Raw genomic sequence first — 12,432 nt, 5'->3', positions numbered from 1 at the left:
GTATGACAGTTGGCAGATGAATGAGGTGATCTCATTTGGCTGAGGATGAATGGAGACTGAAAAAGAAAGACAGAGGGAGAGTGAGACAGACAGAGCAAAAGACAGAAAGACATTTCCACGCTCTTTTCTCCCAGGGGTCTCTTTGTCAGGAGTGGCACTGACACATACAGCAGTGTGTGTGACAGGGGTCAGAAACAGTGCCACTGCTCTCTCTCTCTGTGTATGTGTGTGTCTCAGAGAACACACACTGCCTAAGTTAAAGAGAGGACATGTCCCCACAAGGCAAATACAAAAAATAGATGCACAAAAAATTCTAATAGAAGACCAAATACTTACCTTTTGGTTCATGAGGTTAAATTCAGGTGTAAATTTAGTTAAAGGCTTGCAACTAGTTACACAGATTTAATTAATGATATGTTTAAGGCCATTTAAGATTAGGCTCTTTTTATCTAATAATGACATTATGGTCAGACAATGGAGGATCAGTCAATATTATTTTAATGTATAATCTGATTTTCATTTACATCAGTGCGGTTTAGAGATTTGAATGCAACACGTGTAAAACAGCCACTGTGCTCTCTCTCTCTCTCTGCTGCAGAACGAGGGGTGGGAGCTGCGTGGGGTGGAGGGTGGTTGATTAGACGTGTTTATTTTGTGCTCCGGTGATTTGGTGCCAGCAGAGCTGTAATTGGATTGTTCATGGAACACTGGCACTGGGAGATTGGCACAGACGATATGAAGATAGACGGGGGCACATACACACAACACCACACACACATAAAGCAGAGGGTCTGGCATTCAAGCTCTAACACCCTGTTGATGCTGGCAGGGCTCATCAAAGGAGCTGTGGCTGGCCAGTGTTTTTTTTTTTTTTTATTTCTCCCAGGATAATCTTGGAAAAGACCTCATACAACAATAGGCATCACATCGCCCTCTAATCTCCAATCTCGTCCTCTCCTGCCTTCCTCTCACATTCTCTTTGTTTCATTCTCTCTGGCTGCATGGATATTCTTATCTTCTTACGTTCTCCTTTTTACTACAAGCATTTCATCTGTGGACAGGATCAGGCCAAAAATTGAGAGATGGAAACAAAGTGGACAGCTCATTCTATAAACAATGAAAAGAATCAAATATTATTCAATTACCAATGAAAATATCAATCAATGGGACACTTTTGCTTTTTTTTGTGTGTGTGTGTGTGTGTGTGTGTGTGTGTATATATATATATATATATATATATATATATACTGGAAATTATATAAGATATATGTTGCATATCTTATATAATTTCCAGTATTACAATTGTTGGAATTGAATATAGTTGTTGAATGCAGGTTAAAATTTTGCACGTTCATAGTATGGCTATTCTTTGTTTATATGTATATATGCAACTATGTATGTATTTTTCAAAATTTCCCTATGAATATTTAATGCATTAAATAAGGCATTTTATTTAATGCATCTTTTACATAGATGCATCTTAACTAATGAATAAAAAATTGCACAATTGAACTATTGAGAAAACCAAATAATAAATGTGAACTAAATTTTATTTCCATTGTATTTCCTAGTCTGCAGAATATTGTTTAGTCCATCACTTGTGTCTTGTGTTTATATAACTAGATTTAGTTGTAAGAATTTGTCATTTTTAATCATGATTAATTATTATAGCAAAATTTTAAGTCAATTAACAAATTTAGTAATTGCCAGAGTTGAGCTGGACTGTCATTATGTCCTTGCTGTTCTGATTAAAACAGGAAATCATTCTACTCCATGATGGCAGATGCCTTCGTCATCGCTTTCTTCACCTCTGAATTATGAATTGCCTAAGATTCTGAATCTGATATATATAAAAAACTATTTTCCACTGTCACATTTTCTGTTAGATCTCTCTGCACAGTCCTTTTTATCTTCCTCCCCCTCCCCTCCTGCAGTTTCTAGTCATCACTCCATCTTTCCTTTGCCACTTTGCCCCTAATGGCTCCTCTTTCTCTTGACACCTACCATAATTTATCCGGCCCAAATAAAGAGACAAAATCTCGCCACCTTTTTTTTAAGACTAGGGTGACCTTAACCCAGCTGCAGTTAAACAGAACTTTTTGGAACATCTGTGAGATCACCGTACCCCACCTGAGATACGGGGTGTAGGCCTGTGGGCCTGCAATAGCCCATCAACAATCCCTTTCCAAATTACAAACTAGGATTCCTGTAAGTCCCAGTAGGCCGCATTTCATTCGATTCTGTTTGAACTGCGATGTGTTTAATCACCGGGAGAACGTTCTCCTCACCTCCCCTCTTTTCTGATCAGCACCATGAACCTCGGTGAAGATAGCGTTCTCCAGGGTTTCTTCAGAGTTTGTGATGGTTTCTTTTTCATCCCTGCAGACCTCTGTCTTTAATCGTGCCAAGTATATAAAATTCTGGCTTACAAAGGCAAAAACATTTTTATAGTTTTTATATATTTATTTGCAGCCGCTTGGAACAGAACTCCATTAAGGTCATTCCACCAGGAGCTTTTTCACCTTATAAAAGACTGAGGAGGATGTGAGTACTAGACCTCCGGCAACACACACACACACACACACACACACACACACACACACAGAGCTGGTTATGTAATTGTACAGTAATTAGTTTGAGATCATATCAGATCATATCAAAATCATATTTACTAATTATTGTGTGTAAAATAAATGAAGGTGTGTAGAAGATGTTTACCAAGTAATACAGTATTTGCTGTTTCCTACAGAGATCTGAGTAACAACCACATATCAGAACTCGCTGCCGACTCCTTCCAGGGCCTTCGATCCCTAAACTCACTGTAGGTACCTTCCTTCTTTCTTCATCCATTCCTTTTCTGTCCTACTAGACTGTCGTTGTACATAGACATGGCCTTATATTTAATTAAATATTTAAAACCAGGGCATCTGTATGACAGTTTTAATGTTCGTGTGCAAGTGCCGGTTTTGTATATAAATCTGTGTGTGTGTGTGTGTGTGTGTTTGTGTGTCCCCACTCTGAAACCCTGAGTGAGTGCGTGTGAGGAAGATGTCAGAGTTATATTAAGAATCCATCATTCTTTCAATAATTTATACATTTCTGCTTTAGCCATATTAAGTTTTTATCTCTCAAAACGAGTAAGAGTAAAGTTTGCTGCCTTTTCTGCTGCAAAAAGTCATAATCCTCCCACACATGCTGGCTTTTGAATCAGTGGGATGCATAGATATTGTTTAAAAATTAGATGATTGCTTTCTAATTTTTATTGCTTGTGCAAGTGCAGAAACTGTTAAGTTTGTGTAGTGCAGCCAGTCTGCATCGGGAAAAAAAAACATCCTTCACCTCATTCATTGAGATTTTATCAGCTGAAATGTCATGGTTGTAGCACCCATACAAGTAAAGTCTCAAGGCTCTGCAGTGCGCAAGTCACACACATACACACGTAATGGGTTATCATAACATTTAACCCACAGGATGCCTCCTCACCCTCTGTACCGCACATCTGCTTTTAATACTCAGTTCTGTTGCATGTATGTGAGATTAGTGTGTGTTTCTTTGAATTTGGGCTGCTGAGAGGGTTTTGATGAGGCACGGTGTGTCGGGGGAACGCTCCTCCGCCTGCCTGTGTTTGCCCTGGACGGTTTTCACAGGGACACCATCCAACCCCTCACACTCAACCAGCTACTTACCCTAAAATAAGCACACACACACACACACACACACATCCATTAAACCCCACACAGCCCTCCGCCCAGCATCACTCGGCCAAACACATTTCACACTTTCAGCAAGCATGAAGAAGATCTGTGGTTCCAATAAAAGCTTGCACTACATATACCATTATTTTTATTATCATAATTAATCGCCGGGCCGAGAAGGTTAAAAAAACACTGAGGTTTGGGTTCTGAAAGCTCCAGACCAAAGAGCTCAGCCTTGAAAAGTGTGATGTGTGTGCAGATTTCATTCCACTCCACCCCTGTGGGTTGAAATATTTGGTGCACATGTGAGATTAATGCTGTGTGTTTATTAGGGATTACTCTGCCATTGCTGATGAATGATCACATGCATCCTGGCTGCAGTGTGCATGTGACCGTTTCCTGTAATGTGTTGAAGTGTGTGTGCTGTTAATCAGAGCTTGTGACAGTAATTCTGATTGATGTGTGCGTGTGTGTGTGTGTGTGTTTCAACGTTATTGGATTATGTGATTATGTGTGTAAGATCTTTCTGTTTGTGATCGGCAGTGTCCTGTATGGGAATAAAATCACTGAGCTTCCGAAAGGTCTGTTTGAAGGCCTGTTCTCACTGCAGTTACTGTAAGTATACGCGCACACACACACGCAATATGCATATGCATGCATACATGCACACAAATGTACCTACTTTCTCAGAGGACCATTACACATGTACAAATACACATAAATACGTGTGCACACATATAAACATGCAGATTCATACTCATGCACAAACACACATAAATGCAGACACAGTCGCAAATATATGCATGCACACACAGAACTGATGAAAAAGATGGGGCATGATGTGTAACCAGGTCAGCTATCAAGTATGAAACCCAGAATGTTCTAGAAATTGAGGGGGGAGAACCATATGGGTGAAAGTTTGAGAAAAAATATTTAAAAAATGTGAAAGTTAAAAATGTTTTCTTTTTCTGTACTGCGAATTAAAACCTTTAGGAACTAACACCATATATACAGTAGTTTGATTTTATTCTCTACCACATTTAATTAAAGCAGTAATTACATGGAAAAATATGATGACGATGGATCCCAGAGATATGTATGGTGCATGTACCTCGTGTTCACACACATGCAGGAGTATTTTAGCTCTCAATCTTTTCATCTTCGTTATAGACAAATTGCACCTGCTGCCCAAAATCCTTCGCTCCGTTCCTCCCTTCCTTCCCAGCAGATGCTGCAGATAATACTGCCATTATCACCATGGAGACGTGGATGGCAGCATCCCTGTCTGATTGGCTCCGCTGCTTTTTTATGGACTGTTTATGTTTTTATGTGCTGGCGAAGGAGTTGGTGACTTTGTGATTTATTTTTTCACGCTTCCAGACTCCTGAATGCAAACAAGATCAACTGCCTGCGGGTGGACGCCTTTCAGGACCTTCACAACCTCAACCTGCTCTCGCTCTACGACAACAAACTGCAGACCATCGCCAAGGGAACCTTCTCGTCGCTGCGCGCCATACAGACTCTGTGAGCGTCCCCACGTTATCATTACCATATGCTCAGATATGTTATTACTGCTGTATGCACAGATGTCACAGGCAGGCTTCCCAGAAGACAATTAGATTTGGTGGTCAGAGTTAATTTGTGTTCCAGATAAGTGGTTTCAGTCATAATTCATACATTTTATCAGGGCTCACATTCAGAACCTTTAAGTATAGCCTCTACCAGTAAAGTATTATTATGGTTTAGCATTCTGCATTTGATGACATGGTCAAATATGATGTCGAGGGCTAAAAGATTTAAATCTATTAATGGTGTTAAGTTGCGAAAATGACTAAAACATGTGGCTGCTGACTGCATTAATGCTGCCTGTGTGTGTGTGTGTGTGTGTGTGTGTGTGTTTGTGGTGTAACTACTTTGTGTAACTACTTTGAATATTGTGTGTGTGTGTGTGTGTGTGTGTGTGTGTGTGTGTGTGTGTATTCATCTGTGTGTGTTATCATGCAGACACTTGGCCCAGAACCCATTTATTTGCGACTGCCACCTGAAGTGGCTGGCCGATTACCTGCAGGAGAACCCGATAGAGACCAGTGGTGCCCGCTGTACCAGCCCCCGGCGCCTCGCCAACAAGCGCATCGGCCAGATCAAGAGCAAGAAGTTCCGCTGCTCAGGTAACACACAAGCGCACATAGACACACACAAGCCGGAGCAAAACCCCTAAACACTCACAGACACACAAAATATAGACGTACACACACTCATACACATGTACACGCAAGTACACAGACTACTCATACACAAAGAACACGCACTTTTCCTCCTGTTTTCTACTAAGTGTGTGTATGTCTCTGTGTGTTGGATCTGTGTGTGTGCTGTGTGTGTAAGAGAGCCCGGTGTAAACGCCACGCCAGTGAGCAATGCTCATACAGCAGAATTACTCTATTATTACACCCCTGCGCACTACACACACTATCACACACAAACCATTGTGTCTCTGTTTTTCCCTTTTCCTCCTCTTAGCTTTTTGTCTCTGTGTCTCTCCTGTTGCGTAGCTAAAGAACAGTATTTAATACCAGGTATGTTCACGGGGTGTGACACACTGCCTGAGGACCGAAAATCCCACCACCACCCCGACCAAACACTGTCCCTCACATGCGCAACCATGCGCGCACACACACACACACACACACACACACACCTGTCCACCTGCAGCACTGTGCATGGTGTAAGGATAATTGGCACATAATGCATGGCACATTGTGCCTGTGTGTGTGTGCGAGAGAGAGTGAATTTGCTCACCATGCATCGGTTGCACTGGATACACAACCACCAGTACAATATCCTCGAATTTTACCAAGATATTGTTAATCTGACAGCTTGCTACCTTGTCACATACGTTACTGTCACATGTCCAGCTGCTGCCTGCATGCCGATGTTTAGAAACTGCATTGTAATTTGAGCGATACCTAATATTCACTAATGAATAGATGCTCCATATTGATTTTCACATTGAATGGGATTCTAAGCCATTTCAAAATGTGGCTCAGCTAATAACTATGGTGACCAAGAAGTGCACATCAAGTTAACATCTCATATAACAAATGGACATCTCATTAAACAAATTAACATTTCTGCAACATGCCAAACACTTTTACCAAACCACTGATACAAATGTACAAAAGTGATAACACTTTTGATTTGCGCTTCTCTGAAATGGTAAATAACTACATTGGTTGACAAAATTTAGTAGGGATTCATTATTTTGATTATTATTACTAAATGAATTTATTTATGACATAATATGGTATTTAACTCTACTTTCACACAAAGACACGCCTTTTTCACTTCACAACACTCTTTAGCTCTTTAGTAGTGAATGTGTGTTCTGGTGTCAGCGTTGAATCGCGCCTTTGACTGTGCTTATGTCGCTCTTTTAATGACCTGTGAATGGCTGTCTTCTTTCTTCTCCTCTCACTCACTCTCTGGCTCAGGGATCCACCATGTTACCTGTAAGTAACTGTAACTGTAGTAATGCCAGAGCCCCCTCCCCACTCCAAAAGTGCCTGATCTTAGCCCCACCCCTTGAGCCTAGTGTCTCCTCCCACAGTGTGTCCAAACAAAATGGACAAATTACAAAGACTGACACATACTGTTCTGGTTTACATGGCACAGTAACAGTACACAAAGACTGCGTTTACTTCAAGTTAAGTGTGGGTGTGTGTATTTTTCAAAGCTTACCTGGCTGCTGCTGCTGCAAGATTCCTTTCTTTTTTGTTTCTTCCTTCCTTCAATCCTTCTTTCTTTCTTTCTTTCTTTCTTTCTGCTATTCCCCAGTAGAGATTACATTCCCTTCATTTTTGTCTGGTAGATGATGACTCCTCTGCTCCCTCTGTCCCCACTCTGTCCCTGGCCTAGTGGAGGAAATTCAGCTTGGTTTTCCTTTGTGCTTGATCTAACCATGTGGTTGCAAGGTCTGACTAAAACATGGTTCTGTCAAGCACCATGGAAGGTCTTGCAGCGTCCTACAGCATGGCAAGCCACAAGAGACAGCCTCAGTGTGTGTGTTTGTCAAATTAGTCATGTTAACTCTGTGTGTGTATCTGTAGTCTTGTGTGTAGTGTGTGTGTGTGTGTGTGTGTGCTTCATAATTTTTTGATAGAATCTGATGAGCTCTGTCAGGATAAAAAGCTATGGCTGAGTTTCCTCTGATGTAGTTCCTGTATTTAACCCATGACCTTTCCCCTTTCACCTCCTTAAGACTTTCCTAAGTATTTTTGTGGCCAAATATGCAGCCTACAGCCTAGAGTCTTATCTCTCTCTTGCGCTCTGTCTCTGTTTCTCTCTCTCTCTCTCTCTCTGTGTCTCTGTCTTGCTTTCTTTGTTTGTCTGTGCCTGTCTGGCTGATGAGCACTTGTCTGATTCCGCCATAGGTGCAGAGGATTACCGCTCTAAACTGGGCGGGGACTGTTTCGCTGACCTGGCCTGTCCAGAGAAGTGCCGTTGTGAGGGGACGATGGTGGACTGCTCCAGCCAGAGACTCACAAAGATCCCCGACCACATCCCTCAGTATACAGCCGAATTGTGAGTCTTCACACAAACACACACACACACATCCGTTGATTAGTCAATAGAAGTAGAAGAAGAGGATAGTATATAGATAGTAGAAGAATCTGCAGATGTCCTCAGTTTGTCTGAAAATGCTTCTGTTCTTTGTGCTGCTGTAGACGACTGAACAACAATGAGTTTACCGTCCTGGAGGCCACCGGAATCTTCAAGAAGCTGCCTCAGCTCCGAAAGATGTAATCTTCAAGTATACTTTATATGACACAAGAAATTGTGCAAAACTGTGACTCAAATGGTGTCACACTGTAACAAGAATAACGTAGCGGCTTGTCTCGTCTCTGCAGTAACCTCAGCAACAATAAGATCACGGATATAGAGGAGGGGACATTTGAAGGAGCCGGTGGAGTGAATGAGCTCATCCTGACCAGCAACCGTCTGGAGAACATCCACTACAGCATGCTGAAGGGTCTGGGTGGCCTGAGGACACTGTGAGTACACACAGTCATAAAAACAAACACACACATACGCACATTTATCCTCCTCCCTTCTCTTTCTCTGGAACAGCAAACCCATGCATTAACACACTTTCACGGATGCAATAAAAAGACTCAAACTTTTTATACTAACATACACTGCATTCACTTTTTGCACTGTTGTGTGTCTGTCCGTCACTCAGGTAATCAGAGCTTAAATGTCAGAGGCAAAAATCTGAAAAGCATGAATAAATCTCTGCACTGTCCTCAGATAAGGTTATCATCTGCATATTTTCAGTTATTTAGCATATTAACTTTGTTCTTCTCTCTCTCACACACAAACACACACATACACAGTTATGAATGTCCAATGAATGCCTATGATAGATCAAACCTGTGAAGTCAGGTGTGAATGTCAAATTTGAATGAAAATACTGAGACAATCAAAGTAGACTAAAGTAAAGTAATCATTATTGTCATGGTGATACCCCGCAAGCACAGCACTCGGTGCACACAATGAAATTTGTCCTCTGCATTTTACACTTCTACATTAGTGAGCAGTGGGCAGCCCTGAAAGGTACCTGGGGAGCAGTGGTCCCTTGCCCTTTTGGGATTTGAACCTGCAAACTTTTGTTTATGTGTCCACTATCATAACCATTAGGCCACCATAGCCCCAAATACATACTGTATAATGAGAAGTGTGTGTGTGTGTGTGTGTGGGGGTGCGTGTGCAGGATGCTGAGGAGCAACAAGATCACTTGTGTTAGTAACAGCAGTTTCACAGGACTGAGTTCGGTCCGACTGCTCTCCCTCTATGACAACCTGATCACCTCCATGTCCCCGGGAGCCTTCGATACCCTCCACTCCCTCTCCACGCTGTGAGTATTCACCGCATGCTTCCATCTTCCTTGTTTTCCTCTTTTCTATTGTACTAAAATTAACCACACCCATCAGGAACCTGCTGGCCAATCCCTTCAGCTGTAACTGCCACTTGGCCTGGCTGGGGGAGTGGCTGCGGAAGAAGCGCATTGTTACGGGGAACCCTCGCTGCCAGAACCCCTACTTCCTCAGGGAAATCCCCATTCAGGACGTGGCCATCCAGGACTTCGCCTGTGAGGATGGTACGTGGGCAACTTTTCTTTGTGCCCTCTGGGATTGTTGTTTTCTTGCGTCTTACGAGGTGAACTCAGCGCAGTCTCCCCCTCTCAGGTAACGATGAGAACAGTTGCTCTCCGATGGTGCGTTGTCCTGCAGAGTGTACCTGTCTGGATACTGTGGTGCGCTGTAGCAACAAAGGGCTCAAAACCCTGCCCAAGGGCATCCCCAAAGAGGTCACTGAGCTGTGAGTCGACACACACACTTACTTCCGTACTCATCCATCAATTACAAATCTAGGGTGACAGTCACAGTGAGACACATCTGTCAGTTTGTCCCACCGTACTCTCGTGCTCTGTGCTGCCCTGCTGTTTTTCGTTCTACCCAATAATAGCACATTTCATATTCCTGGTGGTTTGTGTTTTCCCGGATGCGGCAGTGCACTAACAATCTATTGCTATACACCCACATGACATATATAGATTTAAAAAAAATGCTTTCATGTATACACTTACATTATACACCCATGGGCTATTTTAAATTGTACATATTTTTCAGGAAGCGGCCGCAGCCCACAGATAGCCATCAGCCTTTTAGTGCTCGTTAGAGGCCGGTCTGTTATCCGCTGCGGTGTGTGTTAAGATAAGTGAAGTGAGGTGTGTTTGACATTTTCCCAAAGTGAGATGGGGTCCCAGACGGATTGATTTAGAAGTTTGGAGATGAAATGCTCTGCTTATTCTGTAATTTGTCTGCAAATTTGAAAATCTTGTTTTTGTGGGGGATGAAATGAACTGTGCGAAATGCAGGCGGTGCGGAGCCGAAATGTGGGCCTCGCACGGAAAGGGCCGATTAACACAATAAAATCTGCTTTACATGCATAAACATAAGAGGGCGAGTCTGGATTCGGATTCGTTGTTCTTTTCCATTGTTCTTATGCTTTAATCATCTATAAAAGCATAATAGAAAATGACTGCTGAAAATGTATATAAAGAGCTGTGTGAACTGAGTGCTAAATTGCACCTGAGTGCTGCGTGCTAAATTACAGCGGTAAAGCTGTGTTAGCGTCAGTAGTTTGCCTGTTACAGGATTACAACTATGACATTTCTGTTAACTAGCTGGCTATGCGTGTCTCCTGTAAATGTCTCTTACTGAATGCCAGATGTCAGGATTTACCAAACTTTTCAGTGTCACCTTTTTAAAAGGATATAGTTGGAATAGGCTTGTGGTTTCCGCACACCCTTCTGTGGTCACACCACCTGAAAGAGAAACCCTGCAGCACAGCACACGGTGACACAACGAAATGTGTCCTCTGCTTTTAACCCTCACCCTTGGTGAGCAGTGGGCGGCCATGACAGGCGCCCGGGGAGCAGTGTGTGGGGACGGTGCTTTGCTCAGTGGCACCTTGGCAGCTCAGCAACCTTGTACGCTTCCTTACCCACTGCCCAGCTGACTTTCCACCTGAGTGGAAAGTATTGAGAGTGTTTTTAGATTTTCTCGATCAATGCAAACTCTAATAAATAATAATAATAAAAAAAAGTCCTACATATACACAAACTTTTTTTCATGAATGAATAGCATCGCTCTCTCTTTGCTCTGCAGGTATCTGGACGGGAACCAGTTCACCCAGGTCCCGGTGGAGCTCTCCAATTACAAGCAGCTAACGCTAATGTGGGTGAACACAGTGCAGCGCTTTTCTCTCAGCAGAATTTGATCTGATAACTTGAAGGCCAATTACAGCTCTGCCCACAATGCAGTGCGCAGCTCGCACCGAATGCCAAGGAGACGCGTCTCCGGCAGAGAGACCTGTGGATGAGTGTGTGTGAACCATGATAGGTCTGATGTGCGATGTGGCCGGTATTAAACGTGCGTGTGCCGTCTTTGATGCTGCATGGCGCGGGGACACCACAACACTAACAGCGCTTTATGTTGTCTGGTTTTAACTGTTGCCATTGTTATTTCTTTGCAGCGATTTAAGTAACAACCAGATCAGCACGCTGTCCAACCACAGCTTCAGTAACATGTCCGAGCTGCTTACCCTGTGAGTGTGGCGTCCTCTGTTCTACAGATGGGTGTGTGTGTGTGTGTAAATGAATGTAGAAGCAAATGAGTGTTTCTGGGGAGATATATGCGAGTGTGTGGGTATGTGTGTAAGATGCAGATTGTGTGTGTGTCCCTGCCTTTCTGTGTGTATCAGTCTTGCCTGTTCCTAATTTGAGTCTTTTTGTGTAAAACAGTGAATGTCAGGTCCTTGCATAAGAAAACATTATTGAATGATCTGTTACTCCATATATTTCTCTCTCTCTCTGTGTGTGTGTGTGTGTGGTTTTTCTATCACAGCATTTTAAGCTACAACAGGCTGAGGTGCATTCCTGCTAAAGCCTTTGATGGACTGAAGTCACTGCGTCTTCTGTAAGTATCAGCTGCTCTGTGTATGTGTGTGTATTATATTTCTGATGTCTTCAAAATTCCTCACAAGCTGAAATTCCAGTTCAAGGCATTGTACGTTTAGGATGGGATTGGTTAATGTAGAGATTTGCCAGAAAAAAAAATTACTCAAGTAAAGCTAAAAGTCCCCCTTTTTGAATTCCATTTGAGTAAAAGTACAAGTG

General features: G+C 42.6%; 1 protein-coding gene across 6 annotated transcripts in view; it reads left to right on the top strand.

The window, feature by feature from the left end:
• Nucleotides 1-12,432, top strand: part of slit2 (slit homolog 2 (Drosophila)) — a 98,087-nt gene that overhangs the window by 72,157 nt on the left and 13,498 nt on the right. For 5 of the 6 annotated variants that reach the window (XM_028976093.1, XM_028976091.1, XM_028976095.1 and 2 more), the window contains 14 exons: nt 2,473-2,544; nt 2,750-2,821; nt 4,239-4,310; nt 5,076-5,219; nt 5,700-5,863; nt 8,123-8,273; nt 8,417-8,491; nt 8,600-8,743; nt 9,463-9,606; nt 9,683-9,849; nt 9,938-10,070; nt 11,423-11,491; nt 11,790-11,861; nt 12,161-12,232. In XM_028976093.1, the coding sequence (XP_028831926.1) occupies nt 2,473-2,544; nt 2,750-2,821; nt 4,239-4,310; nt 5,076-5,219; nt 5,700-5,863; nt 8,123-8,273; nt 8,417-8,491; nt 8,600-8,743; nt 9,463-9,606; nt 9,683-9,849; nt 9,938-10,070; nt 11,423-11,491; nt 11,790-11,861; nt 12,161-12,232 (1,551 nt within the window). The remainder of the gene's footprint in view (nt 1-2,472; nt 2,545-2,749; nt 2,822-4,238; nt 4,311-5,075; nt 5,220-5,699; nt 5,864-8,122; nt 8,274-8,416; nt 8,492-8,599; nt 8,744-9,462; nt 9,607-9,682; nt 9,850-9,937; nt 10,071-11,422; nt 11,492-11,789; nt 11,862-12,160; nt 12,233-12,432) is intronic. The other variant, XM_028976096.1, reaches the window with a different exon arrangement.

The sequence above is a fragment of the Denticeps clupeoides genome, chromosome 4, assembly GCF_900700375.1.
Source record: "Denticeps clupeoides chromosome 4, fDenClu1.1, whole genome shotgun sequence".
NCBI classification, from domain to species: Eukaryota; Metazoa; Chordata; class Actinopteri; order Clupeiformes; family Denticipitidae; genus Denticeps; species Denticeps clupeoides.
The sequence above is the reverse complement of the archived record's forward strand: the minus strand, read 5'-3'. Positions and strand labels throughout refer to the sequence as shown.